The sequence below is a fragment of the Anoplopoma fimbria genome, chromosome 23 (genome assembly GCF_027596085.1).
Source record: "Anoplopoma fimbria isolate UVic2021 breed Golden Eagle Sablefish chromosome 23, Afim_UVic_2022, whole genome shotgun sequence".
Taxonomy (NCBI): Eukaryota; Metazoa; Chordata; class Actinopteri; order Perciformes; family Anoplopomatidae; genus Anoplopoma; species Anoplopoma fimbria.
The window spans coordinates 14,301,081-14,324,333 of record NC_072471.1 but is presented as its reverse complement, the minus strand read 5'-3'; the positions used below and the strand labels follow the sequence as shown (position 1 = coordinate 14,324,333).

Sequence of the window (23,253 nt, the reverse complement as noted above, 5' to 3'; positions counted from 1 at the left end):
TTTTATTTTATCAACATACTATGACTTTTTTTTCAACTCTTTTCGACATACTATACCAAAAAGACATCTTGCGTTTGCGACGGGTAAGCCAGAGCATGGACCAATCGGAATCCTGTGAGGAGTTACTGACAGCTACAGGCTTAGTTTAGTGGAAGACAACACAACAATGCACCTGCTGTTCAAAACAATAATGTTGGCTCCCAAAGAAGTTTGCGCAGATTCTGCAATAGCAGCAGCTATATCAGAACTGGAGAGCATTTCTTCTTTGAAAGAAGAGCAAGAATGGCACTAAAGGCTTTTCTTGATTGAAAGGACATTTTCACTTTGCTCCCTACTCACTTCAGGAAGAGTTTGATTTATAGATGGTCCATCAAATTACCTACCATGTCATTTTAAGTGCCTGCCCTTTTCCATAAAGTTTCCAATGACAGCTTCTAAGATGATTCTGTGTAACAAACCATCTGGCAGGTCAGGTTAGTAAAATTGCCCAAAAATGAACTACTCGATTTAGTAAATGAAGGATGAAAAGAAGACACGGATACGGGTAAATAGACTTTATTTTTCAGTATTGAAAATGTATTTTTTTTTTTTTTTTTTTTTACTTTAACTCTTAGCCCAGGCAACTATTCACTTTAATCCAACTTTTAGAAAATAAAAGAACTCCTATATACATTCATTCACATTTGATAACAAGCAAAGATATTATTACATGTGCTTACTGTACATATAAACATATGCTAAAGTGTCCAATGAAATTAAAGAGCCTTTATTTGTACAATGTTAAACAGTAGTGAAGGTCCCTATCAGGAAATAGAGCATATAGGAAATATTTCAGCAGTTTTGAAAACCCTGACTATGTGGCAGTCAAATTTATGCGTATAATGTGTAAATGCAGTCTGACATGGTAGGGAACAAACCAGATAGAAAACAATGTTTTCGCAGGTCCTTAACATGTTACTTAAATATAAGTCAAACCTCTTGCTTATCAAAATCTTTTACGGTCAAATACGCTTTAATGGAAGTTATTCACATATGTAAGAAGCCAATGTACATCCTTTTCAAATTCATATTAGGCCCGACACAAACTACTCATTAATTCTTCAATCTTAATTCACCAGAATGATAAACAAGCAACACTAAATTAAAGACAGTAGTGAAGTAAAAGGTTAACCTTCAAACTTCAAAACTGCATGTACAAAAAAAAAAAAAAAAAAAAAAAATAACTTTCACAGGCACGCTGGCAGACTCTTGAGAACATGACACATGGACAATCGAGTCTCGTCAGTAATGGCCTCTTCACAGAGCTTTGCGAACCAATTACAGCAGAGAGCTCCTGGGCAAACTGTTTTGGGAGTGAATAAGAAAACTTGTTTCACAGAATTTTACTTATTTTCTTAAAATATGCTACATTTGTCCAGGAGACATCTGCTGTTCCATCAGCAAACATCCACACACTCTCAAAGACCTCAGCCTTTATCGTATAAAGTATAAAAAGTCTATATAACTGTAACTCTAATTAACTTTGTGCTATATGGAAAATGATAGAGTGTGCATTATGTACAAGCACAAAACAGATGTCAGCACTTTGGTGTAGGCCTGTTAAAGTAACCAAGAGATGAACTTGTTTCAGTTTTTTAAAGGACCTCCTAAAACGCATTTTAAAAAAAACACAAGCATTTAACATGAAGAACAGTTACTGACAGCTACCATCATTCTTTCTCCATCAGATGGCGCTCTTGCTCCCCAGGTCCCAGTAAGAGCTGGCATTCATTACATCGTTTTTAACTAAACACAGATGTGGGTAACGAACCTACTCCACTTTCTTTGTCGCCAAAACTCCCCTTTTCAACAGACCTTCAACATTGGGCGCTTAACATGACGATTGCCAACAGTGGCTCAGCAATCTGTCTGATTGCTGAGCCACTGTTGGCGAGCCACTGTTGGCAGGGCCAAATCACACACACATGCAAGTGAAAACTGGTCTACAAGTATATAGAAAAGTATTTTCTTCATTAGGACTGAACAGTACTGTTTTGTAATATTAAAGATGATTCCTAAACGTTCCCTGACACGGAGCAGACAATAAAATGGTTTGGTCTTGTTTAGAACAGCACATCTTACAGTCAGTGAATAAAGTCCCAAACAAAGCTAACTTACCATGTGAACTACAACCAAATTTCCAATCTAGCTTTATGAACATGGAATGTTCTAATAACAGTGAGATGCGGCTTCACCCCAGTTTAGATTTAGACGAAATAAAAAGAAAAAAACAAAACAAAAATCAAATGTACATTACAGTGAAAATCTCCCTTAAGTCAAAAGACTGCTCACTGATGTTCAGTGACTATTTAACCTAAGGGTGAGGTTCGACGTAAACACAAGACGCTCTCCTCGAACTGGATGTTTCTACTTTGAATCCAGAAAGCCAAAACAGTGACGCCCTCACCAAACTACACAGAAACAAGACTACACAGCTTTTCGGGCGCACCACCCATGAACAGTATGCTGAAGAAAATAGGGGTGAAAACAAGAGTCACAAGCCTTGGCCACAAGTTTTTTGTTTTTTTTGTGTGTGATTTGGCTCATCTCACATAGGCTTAAGGGACAGATCTGGTCTTTCCATGTTAGCATTTCATTCTTTCTTTCTTTCATCTGCAGCAAACAAAGCAGGCTCTGTATTGCTTTCATATCGTCATAAATTTGGTCGTTAGATGGGCTGGCCCTCAAGGTTTTTTTCTCCATGAATGCGCATATGAAGGTATCCCCAGGCAATCAGCTTAGTGTTTGGGCCACCTGTCAGTCCCGTAGGCGGTTACTATGAGTTGGATACGACTAAGGAGACATTCTTCCTTCATCCTATTCGTAGCGTTTTGAGCTTCAAGAAAAGCAGCTGACAAATACACTACCCTGATATCATGTTAATATCAGATTGATATTAGAATAATTAAAAGGACCAAAACAAAATTCAGCAATGTGGGTTTCACATTATAGCAGGTCTTGAGTCTCTGCTTCACACTCGCCCACATTACTAATGACCTGGGCTACTGGTTTAACAAAGGTGTGACAGCAGAGGAAGGAGAAGCTTTCGGTCCCTTTAATCTATAGAGATCAGGACATGGAGAGGGGACCCGTAGGCACTGAGCATGACAGACTCTCAGTCTGGCTCTTCCCTACATCAACCTACAGGGCGCTCTGCATTCTTCATGTGAGGCTCAGAGAAGATTGGAAGGGAGGAAGAGCAAAATGAAGAGAAGGGATGAGGGGTTGGGGGCTTTTATTCCGGTAAGTTCAGCCCCGCCACCTCCAGTTTCATCTTGAAGTACTGGTTGAAGCGCAGGACTGCATATCTGAGACACAGAGAGAAGGGAAATCATCAGCGATAAGATAAAAATGTACTGTACTTGACATATAAGCAGAGCAAAAACATCAGATTGTTAAGACACAGTGTGCACTGAGATGACATGAATGATATCAATCTGGATGCTTCACATTTTGTTCTAAAACATATGATCAAACAACTGAAAAGTCAAATAGCTGTTGATGAATTGTGCTTGATGGTTTATTTCATGATGGACATACCCCAAGAAGTCAAAGTCGATGGTGGAGACCTTGGCCTGAATCAGAGCCCAGAGACCCCAGAAGAAATGAGATGCCTTAATATAGGAAAAAAAAAAAAAAAAAAAGAGAACATGGCAGAGACAGAAGATTAGCACGTACTCACTTTCTAAAAGTAAATGTCGTTTCGAATTACCCAACACGGCACACTAAAGCATGTACAATGCCAGCAGAAGCCCTATGGCAACAACAACAAATAGCCGGCACAGAAACACAATTGCTTCCCTTGCCCATCCTCCACACTGCCCTCTTTTCTCTCTTGACATTAAACAAGGCAGAATGCGGCTCAGGGGAGAGCGCCGAGCCTTGGAGGGGTTATAGGTTGTCATTAGGAGCACCTCCCATATGCTGGTCGTATCAGCGAGCTCATAACAAACATCCATCTCTCAGATTCAGAGCAGGGTAGCTCAGGTTATTGCCCACATCAATCTGTACTTTGTTTAACCCTCATTACACTTTAATCCATGTTTGCTGACCCAACACCTGGCAACAGGTCTGAACATCCACTCAGAACAAGCCCCCAGGACGCAGGTGTTCAATTTCATTCTTTGACCATGTTCTTGACCACACGTATTTCAAGACTAATTCATAATTACGACTTATTTTAATTATTAAGTATTTAACTACGGAGAAAATACAGTATACGTGCTAATTTACTACTTTGATGTCTTTTTTTCAGTTTTCGACCAGTTGTTTTACCAACTGTTTATGATCAGCCTCAGCTACCCTCAAGGCACATCAGATTCGCAAAAATAATCAGAACAATCCTTTTACCCATAAACACGCAGCAATTTGGAATTTCTGCCTTAAATGCACTCTGGCAACTTCATTCTCTCTGGCCTATGAGAAACTGGACACTTGACCATATGAAGATATGCTCTACTGTAATCCAATGTGGTTCATGATGCAAGTGCAGTACAAATGCTCACCAGGGAGAATCGGTTGACTTGGACATAAAGGATCTCCACCTCTCCGTCTGTCACTTCGTTGCTTTGGCCCTTGTGCTCCTTATAGGCCTCCAGGTAGGAGCGGAGCCACTGCAGCTGAAAGGCCCGCTGAGGGTAGTGACTATAATCCACCTCGTTCAGACCTGTAACACATGAACACGCAAGGTTTACACTCAGTGACCATTTCACACACACATCTGTTTATACTCAGTATTTTTTTTTGCAGCACAAGTCTCACTCACCGGCAAACTCATTGAAATGATTCCCAATGTCGTAGGCTTGGTAATTGTACCCAGCGTACTCGTAGTCAATGAACTTTACATTGCCTGGAGATAGAAGCAGGTTTGTTTAGACAAGAGACACGGGCAGCAGGCATAAAAATGATTATGATGTGTTTTCCCTTTGATAACTCAGAATTTCAAGGCTTTTTCATTTCATATTGTAACTTTCTTCCTGTCTGACTGGAGTGGCCGGCTAGTTTGCCGATTGTGTGGCAAGGAGTAAGAGCTTGCATTTTGAGGAAAGTAGATTAATAAAGTGAATTAAGAAGACACATTTAACTTAAGGGATATTCTTCTTAAAATAACTATTGACTTCTACACATGCACTATAATGCTGTTTATGGATAAATACATTATATTTTAAGATTTAGGGAAGTCAGAGTCAACTAATATATTGAAACTAAAAGTTATGTTGAGCTGTTAAGTAATTTAGGGAAATTTTAGGACTACAAATTAACAAGACCATAGCGATAGCTTGCACATCCTCCTGGAGGTTAAGCAGTCAGTCTCCAATGATATCTTAGTAAACAGATTAGATGTATTAGTAACCGGCTTATCAGCGTTTTTTTTCCCACAAGATTGCCAAATAGGCATCCGGGATACATTAGCAGAGATGAAAATGTGTGATGCAACACATGGAACGCATACAAAAATCTAGGAGAAACAAGCAGTACATCTGGCTTTTAAGAGAATGTTTGTTTTGGATACATGCACAGAATAAAGGGAAAATGGCCAAGTCAAAGTTTTGTTTTGAGGAGATGAGGGAAAACAGGGCAAAGAAAGCAGTGGGACAAAGGGAGGAAGATCGTAGAAATACAAAGAGACATTTAAGTGGTTTGTAGAAAAGTACAGTGAGCTAACAAAGCAAATGAACAGCAACACACTGTTTGATACATGATCTCTCAGAACTTTGTTGACTTACAGCAGACAATGCACTTGTCAGTAAACTCAAGAGCAATTTTAAAACGTATTTTATGAGGGTCCTATACTTCTCGAAGTCAACCCACAGTCAAGAATTCTAGACTAACAGCTCAAATGCTTGAAATGAATTCTTGACATCAACGTCTGAAAAAGTGTCTCTTTAATTGTTAAAACCAATGTTTCATGCATGGAGAGGAAGAGTCAAAGAATGTGTTGTTGATTGCATTTGTAGGCCAGTGAACAAAGAGGGAAGCATTGATCTAAAAATGGTGGTGATTGATCTCAAAATACAAACCCTTACTTTAACAAGCCCGGTTGTTACAGAAAATAGATATTAACAATTAATAATTACTTTAAAGAACAATACTTTAAAATCAAATGTGTCCACTCTTAAATGTTTTGATTTGTTTTGGCTAATTTCTTTGGCTTAACATATGGAACATTAGTTTTTGAGGTGGTGCTGGACTACAGAGAAAGTCACTTTGAGGTGGGTTACCAGCTGACGTGTAGGTCCTAGCGGGACACAACTGAGCACCTCCAGGCAGTGGCTATAGCCCCCCCTGTGCAGCAGATGAAAAGGTTGGGGCAAACACATCTTCCACACATGCTCACTCTCACACTGACATATTTGTCTTTTTATCCATTCTTGCTCCCACGCACAGTGTCGAAAAACATCAGGCCCTGCAGCCAAACTCCCTTTTCTTGTCTTGCTCCCCCCACCCTCATCACACATGCAACCTCACTTCCCCTTCTCACAATACGCCCCTCCAATGCTCCCTTCCCATTGGTCCGCTGTGAACCCAATAGCGTGACACCTCTGCAGCTTCTGCAAATGACAGAATCTTTGATGTGCTTCCTGTTGGCTGCTGAGTTGCAGATTTTGTGGCCCTTGGGACTGAGTAAAAAATGTGTGCAGATTTCTTGTTCTTTGCAAACAGCTGAGTAAAGTGAGAGAGAAAGGGAAAACTAAAGCAGCCTGCGCTGGAGACTGAAAGACACAGTAAAGAGAGACAAAAGGAAAGAGGAAAAGTAATACAGCACTTGTTGAGATCGTTTTTCAAACCTTTAACAGTATCTTTGGAAAACTGAGAAAGATTATTAGGCTTCCACCACTTCTGTTTATTGTTTTATCAATACAGGAAGTGGTGGCTTTTCTGCAGTTGCGTTTGGCAGACAAGTGGTTACAAGAAGTGACAGGAAGCAGCGTGGTAGCTGTTCAGTCTGTTTTCATGCCTACCCTGCTTTTTCAAGACTGAGTTTGCAACGACGGTTTAGACTGCTTGATTTGCCACGGTGAGAAATGCATCAATTCCCTGGACTACTGTTGTGGTTGTCATCTGTAGGTGTGTACTAGTTGTGTTTTGCTAGACGTATTGGGGAAATTCCTTCCTAGTATTAATCAATTATACTTCCAAACAGAAGATGCCCTCAGCTATAATTATTGAAGCCTGAAACATGATTCTGCAAGTCTGTAAATATGAATGGATGTTGTGCACTGCCTTTTAAATTTCTGTGCAACTGACCTATATTATTCATAAACTTAATATTAGCAGTACCATCAACACTGTTTTGACACATAAAAGGTGGTGAATATTCCCTGTAAGGGAGTTCCATGCCGGGTGTTGGTCCATCCCAGTGAAACAGGTTATCTTTACTTAATTTACAGCATATGTTTGATATACAGAACCAAAGATTAAAATGAGATTCTGCAGGTGTGCACGTCTACTTGTCTGTGAGCTACGATTAACCAGAAACTCTGTTCTGTGTGCTCAAGCAAAGGGGTTTCCTTGCATTTTTGCAGAGGCGTGTTTCAGCTTCAATGGATAAAGCTGATGGTTTCTATATTATTGTTTATGTCAAAAAATCCCATTAGAAGACCAAAACCAACAATGTGTTAGTCAGTTCAATAGTTTCCAACTTCTCCAGCCTGTGGGGAAGGAAATAAATGGTAAAGAATGAACACATTCATCTAAAAAAAAGGCTTAGCACTAAAACAGTTATGCACTGTTATTCGCAAATATTAAAACGTACATGAGTCAACGGTAAATGTATTGAGGATTTGGTATGGAGTATGTGGTTTGGACTCAAAACAAACTACATTGTTCACATTAAAATGTTATCCAGTGAAACAGAGTGGTTCACTGTTGTGTTTTTAACAGCTCCTGGAAAACAATGGAGCTCTATAGCCAAGAAAAATACGCTATCAAAAAATACGCTATAAATAGGTAAAACTTGTTAGTCTGTTCAATTCAATGTTGGTTTGTTTTTTCCATGGGATTTGTTGACAACAAGAAAAATACTGAATATCTCCAGATATATTCTTCCACTTATATGGTCTGGCCGGTTATCATTATTGATGCTATGGAATGGACGGAAAGTAGCTTTACACTTTAGGCATTTGGCTGGTGCTCATAGTGACTTAAAGCAAGTGCAAACCATAAAAAAAAAAAACATTTGTGAAATAACCAGCATCGTAAGTGGCCTCACTACTGTCAGAGGGAAAACCGGTGAGCAAGTAGCAATGGAGGGTAATAGGTAGGTACAGGGCTCCTACTGCTGCCATGAACTCATCCCGAATAAACCAGAGCAGTGGGCAGACTACACGAGGGGCCCTCAAAGCCGACTGTGCGTGAGGTTTGTCTCTCTCCATTGCCTCCCCAGGGCAGGGCGGCGCAGGGCAGCACAGCCTCGGGCTGTCATTCCTATGGGAGAAAAGCTAGACACAAGGAGCTGTGAGAAGGGCCCCGCCCCTCGCCGAAACCGACGAGGGGGCTTACAGCTCTTTACCACCCCCACCCCACCTCCCTCATACATAAAAAAAACAAAACAAAAAAAACTCTCCCTTCTTTCACCCTCTCTCATTTGTCCTGACCAGTTTAACCCAAAATTCTTCTCCTACAAAGACAATGATAAGGACAGTTTCACTGACTCGTACAGTCTCATTGACCAGAATAATCTAAGTCGCTCAGTGCAAAAAGCAAGCTGAGGACAGGTTGCTTGACCTTCATACCATCACAAATAACATTGCTAAAGCACCAAAAACATGTGCTATCAATAGAAATAAGACTTGGTATGTGGTATGATGCAATGGCATTGTTTGTTCAGGCTGATTACAGTGGTTTATGTCCTAAGTTTTCAGCAAAGAATTAGAACGACAGAAAAAGACTGAAATCGATATTAGAAACTTCTCCACCTTAAAAAAAAGGTATGGGAAATTGGAATCTGGTAGACTTAAGAAAATCTGTGCCAGATAAGTTACTTTATTACAAATTGATTGGAGACAGATACACATAACTGTAATATGTGTGGTGTTTTTTCAAATGAGGATTCCATCTAGAGCAGACCATCCAAATAACAGGTTTGTCTTTTCCGACCCGTTCTAATTCTTTGCCTGCAGCCAAATGCAAACACCGGCAATGAGTGAAGCATGTGACTAGGGTTGTTGACTAGGAAGTGCAGTTAATGCCATCCTACCTGAGCGCAGAGACCAATGTAGTTCACACTACAACACAATTCAGTCACACAGCATTGTTTATGACTACACATGGCAGTTAATACTCACCTGCCTCCGCATTATAGATTATGTTTTTGCAGAGAAGGTCGTTGTGGCAGAGAACAACGGGGGAGCCCAGCACAGACAAGCTCTGCTGGAGCCACACCAGCTCTTCTCGGAGGCACCGTGGGCTGGGCACCTCCATTCTCAACCTGGAGGGGGAGAGTCAAAGAGGGTGAACACTGTTTATTGATAGAGGTAGGCACATTACAAGTATTAATAGAAGGACAGATGGAGATAAAGTCAATAGGGGGAACCTAAAAGTCGACTTAGAAATAGAGGTGAGGCCAGAAATAGGAACAGAAAATAAGAAGCATGACAAGTGAAGAGAGGGAAATTAATAACTAATTTTACAGACGGACTTTGCGATACTCTTATGAGGGAAAAAGTGGAGGAAAATGAAAAGTGATTAATTGCCATCAATTGCTGCAACATAAATTAATCCACAAAGAGACCAGCTGATCTGGGTATAGACTCTCTTTTTATGTAATATTTAATACATTTACAAACCTACGATGAACATACATCGAACATTACTGAAAATAATAAGCTCCATTAAAAGAATAAGAAAAGGTCAACTGAAATCCTCCCAATTTTACTACTGAAAAAATGGATGCTGTGACTCAACTTAAGTCCTCACTTATGCTTGTTTACAACTACATTTCCTGCCCATTAAATTAAGTTTTATTATAACAGTGGTGACACCATTACTGACACACAATGCTCATAAACGATGCTACTTGCAAACAGCAGTATAACTATTTTTGTCCATTTTTATTTTCTAGGAAATGTCTTTATTATATGCAAATAAGACATTGCTTTTCCGTTGTTGCTTGCTTTCGTTTAGTTAATTTGTTTATTTGTCAGACAATGCAGTGCTAAATGTTGTTGCACCAGACATGATCACGAGCTGACGATAAACAAACATTGTGCAACACATAATGGAAAGAGCTGGCTTCAATTATTGCGGGCGTAAGCCATGTGCTAAGAACTCCACCTAGTTAATCGTTTTGCCTTCTACATAGTTGAACACCGAAGACGCTGTGGGTGTCGCACAGTCTTTCGTAAGTCCCGGCATTTCCCTAACAGTGTGGGTGCTGTTCGAGGAAATTTACAGCTTGAAAAGTCAGTGTTTGTTTTGGATTCACTTTGGGTGTCACCATACATGAAGGTTGTTGTTATTACAAACTACAGTGTTCAAGCAATCGAGACTCAGTGGTGCAAAAATGCCATATTGTCATTACTAAATTTGCATGCGACTTAGCGCACCTGCATTGTTTTTCGTTGGTACTCACACACCCGGAATACAGGGTAACTAAGGTAAAGTATTTAGATGAAGATAGAATTACAAGGTTTGTTAAGGGTCATCCTACAACACAGGGTTGCACAACGAAATGGGAGTGATGCCAGACGGCAGCAGCATGAACAGGATTAATGAGCATTTCTCATATTTTCAGGGTGCTGCGCTTTTGTGTTTCTTGTTGTTTTAAAATAAACTGTTATTAACCAAAGATGTGAGACATCTACTGTACATATGGTAGCAGAAACTCCTGTATTGTGCCATTGCACATGGGGTTGTTTGGATTTATGAATAACTTATTACAGAGGTAAGGAAGCCATAGTTCCACGTGGACAGATAGGAGAGGCAAGATAAGAGATAAGATAATCCTTTATTAGTCCCACAGCTGGGAACTTGCAGGATTACAGTAGCAGAGAGGATAGTGAAAGCCATACGTTTCCAAACAATGTGATTAGAGCCTGTTTTTTTACTTTCCAGCCTTCTTTAAAAAGGTCTTAAAAGATCCAGAAATCACATATTTATGCCTTAAATTCTTCAAATCTATTCATTAAAGGGCTTATTTTTTGTTGTACTTTATGTTCATTTAAATGCAGGGTTGGTCATAAAATATTACAATAAGCCAATATCCTCCTTCAAGTGACTCATTATTCCCAATTTATACTTTTAATGAGTATACCGCTTTTCAAAAGGTCTGTCCTTGCTTTTTTTATCTCAGTAATTAGGATTTAAAATTTGGTGTGAATTCAAGTCTAAGTACTATTGTGAATTTTTTGTTGTTCTATGTATAGCTTAAATAAAACCTGTAGATAACCGGTTTGGTGAGTCCTCAACTGTACAGTTGTTCTATACCAGACTGGTACATACAGGCACTTTGCCAAACGACGAGGCCACGTCCCTTTTGGTAGGAGAGGGAGCCGAAGATTCTGTAGATATCAATGTGTGTGTATTGTAATTTTGACATGTTATATTTTAATAATTTTTTATTAAACCATGTTTGTTTTATAGACATGTTTGATTATTGTTTTGAGAGCTTACCTGAACCTGAGCATATATGATACCTTAATAAATGAAAGTTCATAGCTATCATGTACCCTCAGTCTTTTCCCTGTCCATTTAGTTCAATGGCCCAACACAGTGGCGAGATATTGTTTTTCTGGGCATCTATACATATTTTACTGAATCACTATCATAAGGCAAAGTGTTGTTTGTGAAAAATCAACCTGTTAATAGCCAACTGTTTGATCTATAGGCTGAGATTTAGTTAGGGACGACTGCCGATGCTTTACTGTTTGACTTAACTGCAGCAGCCTCCCACTCAAGCTCATGTTAGCTATCCATAAGTAGTAACGAAACTGTCACCAGCATCATTTACCCTTTTACCACACTGACAGTGAATATTCACACATCTTAAGTGCCTCACATCTCAGCGGGAAAGCCTCAGTTAACCCCATACACAAAAGCTTTTCAGCTTGGAGACATGCATCATCTTCCTCGGTTCTTGCAAACTCTTGCAGTCTAGGCAGGGCGTGGGATTGTTTTCTCTGAAAAGGGGGCGTGTTGATGAGAGCGTACTCTGGATGATGTATTGCCGGTCTGATGTATAACACATTTTGCAACTCAGCCAGGACTGTGAGAACAGACTGAATTAGGTATTTCAATATAAAATTAAACAGGGAAAAGTCAAATCAGCAGCATTTAAAGATGTGTCAGATTTCAGAACCATCTTCTACATGGCCTCACCTGGCATTTCGCTCAGGGTCCTTGAAGTACTTGGGGATGAGAGCAAAGTACTTGCCCATCTTCAGCCACAGGTCAGACTGGGGCACCCAGCCATTGTGGGCATGGATGGCATGGTACTTGGCCAGCTGCCTGGCAATGAGACTGCAAGGTAGAAAAGACAGAAAATGGGAAGGTTTGAATTAGAGCAGCAAGCATCAACATGTGAATGGGCTGCAGTCTAACAATTTAGTTGTGAAATTTATAGAAACATTTTAATCCATGCAAAGGCAAATATTCCTATAAAAAAGTAAAGAAACAAAAATTGTAAGAAGAATCAGGTTACACAAACAAATCTGTTTTCAAAATAGTGTTGTTAAGGTACACCAACAACATGTGCATGTATGTGGTTGTGTCGGTATGTATGACTGTGACAGTCTGTCAAGCCTGCTCAGTTAGCCACAGGGTGGTAGAAAAAGGTTACAATATGCTTTGTTGAATACAAAGGAAAACTCGTTTTACCTAAAGACAGGTTGGCTGCGAATGTGCTCAGGCTCCAGGGCAGTTCCTTGGAGAAATTCATAGCAAAGGCCGTTGTTGAAGGTGCAGTATAGGTGCGGCGCACAGCGGTTTGCGTGTAGTACTCTGAAACTTTTCACTTCATTTTCCCGGTCAACCAACAATTCTGTTTTGTTGCCATAAATACGGACCAGAACCACATCTTGAACTACCGCACCCACGTAGCAACCCAGCAGCTTATTCGTTATCCCGTCTGTGAAAAACTGCGGAGAGAAATAGAGAAAAGAGTGGAGAACAGGTGAATCAGGGGAGAAATCCTAAATGATCCTGTACTTCAGAAATCTGGCTTGACGCCTACTTGACGTTAGACAACAGTAGGACCATCCTCCACATTATACCATATAAGTACCATAAAAACCTACGTTGTTTTGTGTATTACATAAGTTCTGAGACGAATCTAGCAAGCATCAAAAAAGGAGAGAAGAGGAATGAGTGTAGTGTCGGAAAATTAGGGCATGTCTGGGTTGAGTCAAGCTGAACTGCCACTGCTGTGAAGCTGGGACGTTTTTTGGGGGGGAGAGGTGGGGGATGTCAACATACCAGCCCTAATTGTTCACCAGATAAGGCATTGACTGAGAAAAACAGGTCTGGAATTTTATTTGGCATGAGGAGGCTATGGCAGGCATTTGCTGAGTTCCCACTTCTCTCTCATTGATGACTATAAGCAAGGGTTGCGAAGCATGTGACCAGCTCCATTCCTCACTGTGTTTACCAAGAGGAGCCACACCCCCAGTCTGATCCATGGAAAAGAAGAATACCTCACGTTCTGGGTTACATGTATGCACAGGATTTAATGCTGACCTTATGTCTCACCAGGCATCTCTAGAATCATGTAATGTATAATGTTCCCTTTTTTGTTTGCTACTTTATCTCGATTTGTCAGATCAAAAGAGGGCACTTATAGGATAACACGAAGTGATCCAAAGTAGCCTGTGGTCATGCTCTATTTGTCATCTGTGTTTCTAAGTTAACAAGAACAGACCATGTACACTCAATACAGAGTAGAGCCTCTCATCTCTTCTCATACATTACAGAAACTCTGTCAATGGGTCGCAGCATGATGACAAATGTGAGTTTAGCTGCAAAGTACACCTACTCCTTTACTCTCTGTATACAATTGCTACTTGGTGCCTTATGTTAAATGTAACCACTTCGACGGAGACAGTCTGATGAGCAGGTTATGGTTTTACAGGCTGCGCGAAAAGCAGGCAGAAAACTCCCCATGTTAGATGCTATCCTGAAGTGACGCAGATGCTATTTGAAAAGGCAAACCATTAAACCCGGAGGCGGAGAAATGACCGCAGTACCTAAATGATCCAGCCAGCAACAGCTATTTCAGAGTGAAATGTTTCCTGCATTTCAGCTGCTAAATGTTTCATTATAACAGCTGGTGTCGTGTGTCATACTGTTAGCTGACTTGAGTTTTTCACTGGACCACGTTGCTGGCTTGCACCGGTTTTTTGCAAATGTGAATTAACGCTGTATATATATATATATATATATATATATATGCAAATGGATGGGGGTGGGTTGAGTCATGTCATACCATGCAAACTAAAGATACCAATGTTTAAAATTACATAAAAAAAAAAAAAAAGCACCTTCAGTTTGACCTCGGATGGCTTCCAGTTCGGTCTCAGCTCCTTGATCAGCTTCAACGCACCGGATCTGTAGTCGCTCTCGTCCACTGTCACGTCTATCCTGGGCACCGCCGGAGCCTCTTCGGGTACGTGGATGTAGTTGGCCATGCTAAGTCTTTATTTCTTGTAATATCTCTTAGCTCTGACGATCACTGTGCTGTTAGCAGGGGCTAAATGCGCAATGTATGACAATATGCGAGGAGCGGCGGATATGTGTGGAGCAGCGTTAGCACGTAGTCGGTGTGCGGCAACGCCTCTCAACAAACACCACCCACCAGAAGAAGAAAAAGTTCCTCTGATGCATGCTGGTAGTCGAATGACTCACTAGGAGCGCTTGTTTAGGAGTCGGCTTGCACCGGCGGCGGAGCTTAATCGTTAAACACATAAATACGCAACGTAATGTTGATATTAACAGCACACAAAAACGTATTAGATACATTAAAGTTCCGTTGCGAATATAGACTAACATAATAAGGGTTACAAAGTCAAAAATACGATTCAAACTTGGAGTCGCTCGGTCCCGGTGGATACATACAAGCGTACACCTGTAAGACACTACGCTTCTGACGTCACATCCGCAATCTACTTGAATGAAATGAGCTTTGTGTCCAGTCTGAGCGTTTTAAATGTCAGAGCTGGGAAGGCCTGATGTCGAACACAGAGAGGGGGTAAACCCATTTAACTCAAAGTAATCCGCCTTTTGAATCTCATTAACACACCCACCCAGGTTAGGGGTTAGGTGTAAAGAAAACACGAGGACGTGGAAACAGAATGTAATTCAGTTTTCATTAGTGGATGTTGGAAACATTATAACCAGCTGCGTTAAAGCTATACCAAATTGTCTTATTCCTCATTACATTTCACAACTAAAACCTAATATATATATATATATATTAATTGTATAGATATTTACTTAATAACAGACAGTATAAGGAGAGAAATCGAGCCTTTTTTGTGGTCTCATCATGTCAACTTCCATCTTGTTTCTGCTGTCTATATCTATGAGTTCATGTACATTATTTATTATAAGGATATAGAGTTACTGCATGTCATGAACAATTAACACCAATATTTGTTTTGCAACAAGGACTTAGGGCCAGCAACTTGCATTACTACTGCGACCTATATTTAAAAAAAGTCTGAGTAAACACTCCCCTTAAACCCCCAGGCTCAGTCCCTCTAAATATATAAGTCTAAATATACATTTTATCAATGTTGACACCACTGGGGTTTTTCCATCCTGACCATAAGCCAGTTTGAGCATGTAATGTCTGTTCCAGGCTGTCATCCAATTCATGCTAGATCAGCCCCGTTGCTTGGTGACATACTTTGTAAAACATAGGGGATCGCATTGCACCAATTTTCCTGCCCTCCATTTCCATCAGAGATTTGAATTTTATCTTGATGCATGTGTCACCATGGGCAGTGTTGTCTCACCTTGTAAACAATGCCCTGCTCTCACACACACACACAACACTTACACTTGGTAGAGCTGTCCAGTGCAATCAGTCAGTCATTTCTACTTGGCAGCTCCAGTTGAGTTAAGTAGAGGGTGTCATCTTACACAGGGATACCTTATCAGTAGCTCTATAGGGAAAGCAGTGCTTTTTTTCCACGTTTATTGCCCTTATGTCAACAGTCTCTTCCTTTGGACACTTATTTCTAAAGTTGTAAATTAGGGAAAAGAACTGGAACACGCCCCTGTATCCCCCTCACTACTAAGCTTATTACACAAGTATTGTTGCCTTACACACATAGATTTTTACTCGTTTCACTTAAGGCTCAATGAGTGAAGCACAAGGTTGCCATAGTAACCTTTATCAACCAATGGTAGTAGCTAAATGTGGGCAGGTTGTGGGCAGGTTCCTGTTGGTGAACCACTGACCCAAAAAAACACACATCTACGGTATAAAACACAAACCTACAGGTTAACTCACAAGTGGAAATTGCAATTTGACTTCTTATGATAATCTACATTTTCCATGTAGAGATTACTCTTTCCATTTTACTTCTAAAGTTCTTGTCCTTTTAAAAGTGGATTTTCAGGGGGTTTACAAATAGCAACATCTCCAAGAGCAACATGTCCAAGGAACAATAGACAGCATTATGCAAGACTGATAATGTCTATTGTTATAACGCCGGCTGAGGCACAGGAGGAGCCGTAGTTGCTATTTAGATAGAAATTTGATCAAGAATCACTGAGACAACATAGCAACAAAAGGATTATCTTTCTTTACCACCCTGTATTGCTGAACATATCCCATTATTCTGAGTAAAAAGTGTCAGTGTCTCTTACCTGCATCTATTTCTCATATAAGTTTATGATATATTTGCATTAATGCTAAGACTAAATGAAAAAGCCTTTTCTAGACTTAACACTCAAGTGCTTGTTAAGTACACTTGGTTTTGAAAATTATTTATTTCAAAGGAAAAATACATTCTTTAATTTACAAGTTTCTTGATAAGAACCAAGATAATTGCTACTTCATTCTTGTTGGTTCTTGTCATTGACAATACATTTTTTTTTTAAAAATGGAAATGACAGAATGATCATTTCCTTCTCATGGCTTTCTTCAGGATCAACAAGTTGCTGAATCAAACCCCTCATGCTCAGTCAAAGTAGTCCTCGATATCAATGTTGGGGTTGAGCAGCTCATCTCTGTACGGGGTCAGATCCATCTGGTTGAGGATCAGGTTCTCAAAGGTCTCTTCCAGGTCTGTTTCCCCAATCAGCACAGCTCCCACCATCCTACCTCCACTGAGAACGACCTGGAACAGACACACAGGGGTAAATCGTGTGAGATCGGATGGTAGACTTGATAAACTCTCCGGTGGTGGATGAAATTATTCTGACGAAATCCACAGATGTTGTCCCTTTACATTTTTAACTAATAACCAGCTGATTCTGTTTTGCTTCTGGCTCATTGGCAGCATTAAATCAAACCCGCAGAAAAACAGTGGTTTCTTTTTTTTCCAAATGCCATTGGCTACAACAAGAATGTCAACCAAGCAACTTGTGATTTTTATCATTATTTTTGGGGCATTTTCTAATTTATATGACAGAGGACAGTTAAGAAAAGATTAGAGAGAGAGAGACAGACAGAGAGAGGGGGGTGTGACATGCAAGGCATGATCAAAACCGGGCCATGGTGGTTATATGGCATGCGCTGTAATCGCATCACCCAACATGTGATTTTGATACTGGTTACATAACAAGCATTCATTTGTGTATAAAGTAAATCCTTTTTTGATGTAAGTGAATTGTTATTGGTAAGTGAGCCACACAGGAAGTATTGTGGCGCTGCTAAAAAATACTGGACACAATAACACACAAGAGCGTGAGTGCGTTGACTTTGTCGTCAGTCCCACCTTGACATACTCCTGGCCTTTGGTACAGCGTACCAGCAGCTCCTGGTCTGGTCCCAGCCCCTGCCCATTAAACTTCCCCAGCAGGACCACCTGTGGAATGACCAGCAGAGAGGAAGTTGTTTAAATGCACAGTGTGACTGAGTTTTGAGCTAGATAATAATTGAAATAGCACTGTGAAATGAACCTTGAAGGGTCTTGAAAGTAATGGGTTATAATTTGAGCAGTAGATGATTAACATATTAGTTATTATTTAAACAACTTTATCCCCCCTGCACTAAAATGTCACGCACCTTGTAGTTGAAGAATTTGGTAATGTGTGAGAAGAGTTCGAAGCAGAAGTCCAGTTCTATTGGTTCTGACAGGACGTGTGCCGCCATGCAGCGGCCGGCGTACCAGCCCATCTGACGGGCCTGAGTCCACAAACGCATCTGCACACAGCACACACACTATGAGATTCAAATCTATAGTGGAAGTGTAACACAGTTTTTTTGGCAGATGCTAGATTGTGGCCACAGCTACAACTTCTTATCTGCTCCCTAATCTCACTCCTCATGCCTAAAGCTAATCACGGTCGATGGGTAAGTTCTAGCATCTACCTTGGTTTTTTAGCATATGGACTATTTTAAAACCCTGATGAAATGTACTCGATCAGCTCTCCCACCAGTGCCATAGGACTGAAACAAGCCTGTTTTCTTGATTGCCTTAACCGACTAATTTTTAGAAAACCTGTCCTTTTTTACAGGCCAAAATAATATTGTATATGTTCACAATGTTTAAATATCCATTTTCAATGCTATCCTTCTGTAAATTTAAGTACAGTCTATGTGTAAATTACTCATTAACTTATATCAAGGATATCAGGTTTGTCCTTCAACTCTAGTGAAAGTTTTAATGTGTTTAATGACTGATTAAAAATCAGTTAAGTTGCTTTTGATAACTTGCAATCAGGCACTATCCTATACACTGTAGTTTCTGAAGATGCAAAGTCTGAGGAATAACACAATTGGTCATGCAATGATTTGTCAGTTAGTTTACCTGCTGCCACAGGGCGCTGTGTTCCCAGCATGCAGTGCACATGTCTCCTGCAGCATACACATCTGGCTCTGATGTCATCATGTGGTCGTCTACCTGCAGGCCGCCATCGTCTGCCAGTGCAAACTAAATAAGTAAAACCCAAAAAAATTACGAACCAATATAAAATTAATACTTTATGTTCACATATTGGAGAAACAAAGTAACATCATTTTGTTAAGGTGGGTCTACATGGGAAAAGGTTTTCCAAAGTGAATTCAACACCAGATTCTTGCCCTATAACGGCTATTGAATTAATGAAAGCTGATCTGTCCTTCTAGTGATATCTAGAGGCCTTAATACCCAACATAACCTCAGGCTGTGTACAAGAAGATTCAGAATTGTAGTGTTGAAGCAATTAAAAGAGTACAAGAGAGCTAATTTCTCCTTTACACAAGCCTGCCTTCACAATTCTTTCAAAGACGTTGTCATTGATACATAGTCCTTATTTGCCACTTGATGTGCTTTTCCTACTTGTTGGTCATTTGTGTGACCATATGATGAATAAGAAACAACAAGAATTACTGGAATCTCATTGAAAACTACAAAGATACCCCCAAGCAAATATGATTTGTGTTTTATTTGGGTGAGTTTACTTACATTGTTGCCGTGGAGAAATGGCTCGGTGTTTGGCACGACACCGGTGGCACTGACAACAAAATCACAGCCAAATGTTTTACCATTTGTCAGCTGGATGTAAACTGGCCATGATCCTTCTGTGAAGAGAGAAAAGCTCAAGGGGTGAAAAGTTGGAGGTAAAAAAAAAAAGGGAGCGGGAAAAGGATGAGTCACAGGTCAAATACAAGCAGCTGGTCTAGTTCTCACCATTCTCAGGTTTGAGTGTTTGCTGAGGGGAATTGAGCAACTCCGCGGAGGTGAATATCTTTTCCACCTCACACTGGTATTCCAACGAAACTCTGCGGGACACCTGAGGACATGCGAGCAGAGAGAGGTGAGCCAGGAGGAGAGGAGCAGGGTTTAACATAACAGAAGTTCAAGACATGCATACAGTAGTATCTACACAAATAGACTTCCCAAGCTGACCTCCATGCTTGAGGACTGGTACAGAGGCTCTCAGTAACAAAGCAAACAAACTATCTCACCTGCTCTGCTCCTCGTAGAACTATTCCCTCATGCCAGTCTGGACCGAGGGCACTGCCAGCCTCTGTGGGACCAGAACCAAGCCTTCGTGCATTTTTATCTGGAAATTCCACAAAAAAACAAGAACCGTATCAACTTGGGACAGATGCTACTGTATCAGAATAGAAAAAGCGGAAATGTAGGTGTAAGACATTGGAAAAACCCTAATATGAAGACCTGCTGTGAAGGTCTGGGATGCTCCTGGTTCTGGTTTCTCTGTGGTATAGCGAGGTCTCCTACAGGGAGCATCTCTTTCTGGTTTGTCCACCGCCAGTGACGGAATGAGGAACTGTGCTGCCCCGGCGTCAAAAAAGGTGTTTCCTATGGCTTTATCCTTAACAGCCCAGATCACCTCGCAGCCTTCCACTTCATACCTATAGTGAAGATGTTCAAAAACACTGAGTGACTGGACAGCATGAATAATCTCTGAACATGGTGGTAACGTTTTATGAAGGGCTCAATGCTTTTCAGTTGGAAAAACGTAAACATTTTAATTATAATAAATATGACCGAGACATAGGAACCCAATCACACATTGTCCTAAATAGTAAAACATGAAACTTTTGTTTCAGTATTTTGGTTAAAGTTTACTTACACTAATTCCAGGGCAATCCCACCGTTGCCAACAACTACAATTCTTTTTGCTTTGGATAACTGCTTCTGAAGATCCTGACACACAAAAACATGGAAAACTGTTTAAAATCAACACATGTTTTTGGGGTTTTTTAACCCCCGACAGAGGAGGTTATGTTTTCAGTCAAGTTGGTTTCACTTTTTTCAGATTTTAAGGACATTTCTAGACAACTTCTACATTCAAATTAGAGAACTGTTAATATATATACATTCTGTTAATACCTACATGCTTTAAACAAAGGCAACAAGAAATTGGAGCAGCTACATTTGTTGAAATGTTACAGGATGTACTTTTACACACAGAGCCAAGGCCCAATGCTTGGAATTTACTGTACCTTAGCAGAAACAACACATTTACAGGAATAAAGGGGAAGGAAGTAAATGGCACATAGCACACATTTGTATATATATATAGCTAAATGGTGTTCTTTCTCTTTGAACAAACTACTTCTTGTTACTTATTTCTTCAGTGTCTTAAGGAATTTCAGACCTTTGTGTCAATAACAATGCAAACACCCAGAGTGAAGGTGTGGTACCTGGGCACTGTCTGTGTCCCGTATCCCTAGGACATAAGGGTTGTCGTAGGTTAGGAGCTTGGGTCTTCCCCCGCTGCAGATACACAGCTTCTCATAACCAAATACCCGGCCGTCTGTGGTTTCCACAGACTGCAAATAGAAAGGAAAAAAGAGTAGAGATTAACTTTCCCATCAAGCTTTGAGTTTAGTTTTTATTTTCGCACTTAAGTAAAGAAGTGTTCCTTTTCACACACTCGTGTTTGGACATATAACTCATACTCTTATCACAGTCCTATTATACTTTTCTTTGATCACTTGCTGTAAATGCATGTCCACAAGGTGGCAATAGTACACAGATAATAGTCACCAAAAAGCCTTTGTTGAGATATGTTGCAGGAAATCAGCTTGAATTGTATTGGAATTATAAAATTATAATCAGTAAACAGCTACTGGGGAATTACAGCATGGTTGGCTTATTAGTTACAGTTGTTAATTACATACAAATATTACTAGCTGTCACCATTTCTTGATAAATCGAGGATACCAAACCAAAAACATGTTATCTTAAGCCAGCAAAACATAAAATACAAAATGATTGTATTAACGCACACTATCAAGATCTATCTGTTTCTATTACACTCTGCAAAACAGCTACTTACATGTGATTGTGTGTGAACTGATTTCACAGGAGAGTGGATGACAGTAAGATTGGGAAACTTCTCCTCCAAAACACTGGTTGGTCGCTCCTCAACATCGAACTCTTCCAGTGTCTTGGACACCTTGCCATGGAGAACAAAATAAATAGGTACACATTATCAAGTGCAAATTGTGTAGAAGGACAGGTGTTTGACATAATACGAACCAGGATATGTCCATAAAAAACGAAATAAGTTTTAATATCTGATAAACGTACATTCATTGATTGTATGAGATCACGTGGGAAACAAACCCTGTCAGCTTTTAGTGCACAATATGTGTATGTATGAAGTTTCCCCTAAATTCCACCACCATCATCATCATCATCATCATCATCCTCCTGACCTGTTTATAGTTGGTCACTGCCTTGATATGGGGACCTGCTGTAATCAGAGCCACGTCAGCTGATGGAATCTGGGATGACAGCTGTCAATGAAAATGAAGGTTAATGTTTAGTAGATATAGGACATGCATTACTGAAGAACAGCCTATGCACCTAGCTAGGTTCATAGATGTACTGTGTCGACCTTACGTGTTACTAAACAATTAATTGTCACCTGCTCAACACATGTCACACCCGCGATGCCACCTCCCACGATCACAAACCTAAATGTTTTCTCTTTTCTGTCTGCCATTCCTTACAGAAAATTGCCAAGCTAACGGTATAGGGCTAACACTAGCTCTCTTTGCATTTTCAGACAAAATGGTGGCTTTATGTTTGTTCTCTCTGGATGGACACGTTGACAAACATTTAATACCCAACTGGTAATAGGTTGTTGTATTTAAATGCTCCAAGAAAATTCTTGGGTGATAGCTAGCTGACCAAAATTTCCTTTAGCACATGACAACAGAGCGTAGAGGGAACGTAACTTCCGTGTTTACAAATAACTACGGCAAGCAGCAGGGAAGTTTTCCAAGCGCACAAACTGAGGGACGCGCTTTGACATGCGTTTGTGCAAAACCAAATGGTTATGGAAGCAGGAATATCTCATACTAGCTACATTACATATAAATATACGTATGTGAAAAAAATATTTTAATCGAGGTGTGAAGTTGTTGTATGATCGACTGTTTCAACTTTCCACTGTGGAAAGTGGAAACATTTAATATGCATGTCTTTATCACATTTAAAGACATACAGGATAACAGGAATGTTTTAGCAAAAATGTATAATGGCTGGATTCCATATAACTGGTTTAGTTTCAGGATCGTGCTAGAGTATTTGGAATGGCTCCCTGTTACACTGTCATGGCTTACTGGGACATTCAAACAGAACA

General features: G+C 40.2%; 2 protein-coding genes across 2 annotated transcripts; both read right to left on the bottom strand.

Moving 5' to 3' along the window:
• Positions 1-548: 548 nt before the first annotated feature.
• On the bottom strand, positions 549-14,836 carry etnk1 (ethanolamine kinase 1). The gene is made up of 8 exons (XM_054624392.1): positions 14,514-14,836; positions 12,856-13,115; positions 12,358-12,498; positions 9,327-9,469; positions 4,805-4,888; positions 4,545-4,705; positions 3,580-3,653; positions 549-3,347 (listed from the first exon to the last, which is right to left on the bottom strand). Exons 1-8 carry the CDS (start codon positions 14,658-14,660, stop codon positions 3,275-3,277), a joined length of 1,083 nt encoding a protein of 360 aa, XP_054480367.1. The 5' UTR covers positions 14,661-14,836; the 3' UTR covers positions 549-3,274.
• A 2,250-nt stretch (positions 14,837-17,086) lies between these two features.
• Positions 17,087-22,869, bottom strand: pyroxd1 (pyridine nucleotide-disulphide oxidoreductase domain 1). Its single transcript, XM_054624763.1, has 13 exons — positions 22,534-22,869; positions 22,322-22,402; positions 21,940-22,059; positions 21,302-21,430; positions 20,728-20,801; positions 20,310-20,506; positions 20,096-20,193; positions 19,818-19,920; positions 19,593-19,708; positions 18,957-19,079; positions 18,212-18,349; positions 17,922-18,011; positions 17,087-17,321 (listed from the first exon to the last, which is right to left on the bottom strand). The coding sequence occupies exons 1-13, from the start codon at positions 22,609-22,611 to the stop codon at positions 17,163-17,165; spliced, it is 1,506 nt and encodes a 501-aa protein (XP_054480738.1). The 5' UTR covers positions 22,612-22,869; the 3' UTR covers positions 17,087-17,162.
• Positions 22,870-23,253: the final 384 nt, after the last annotated feature.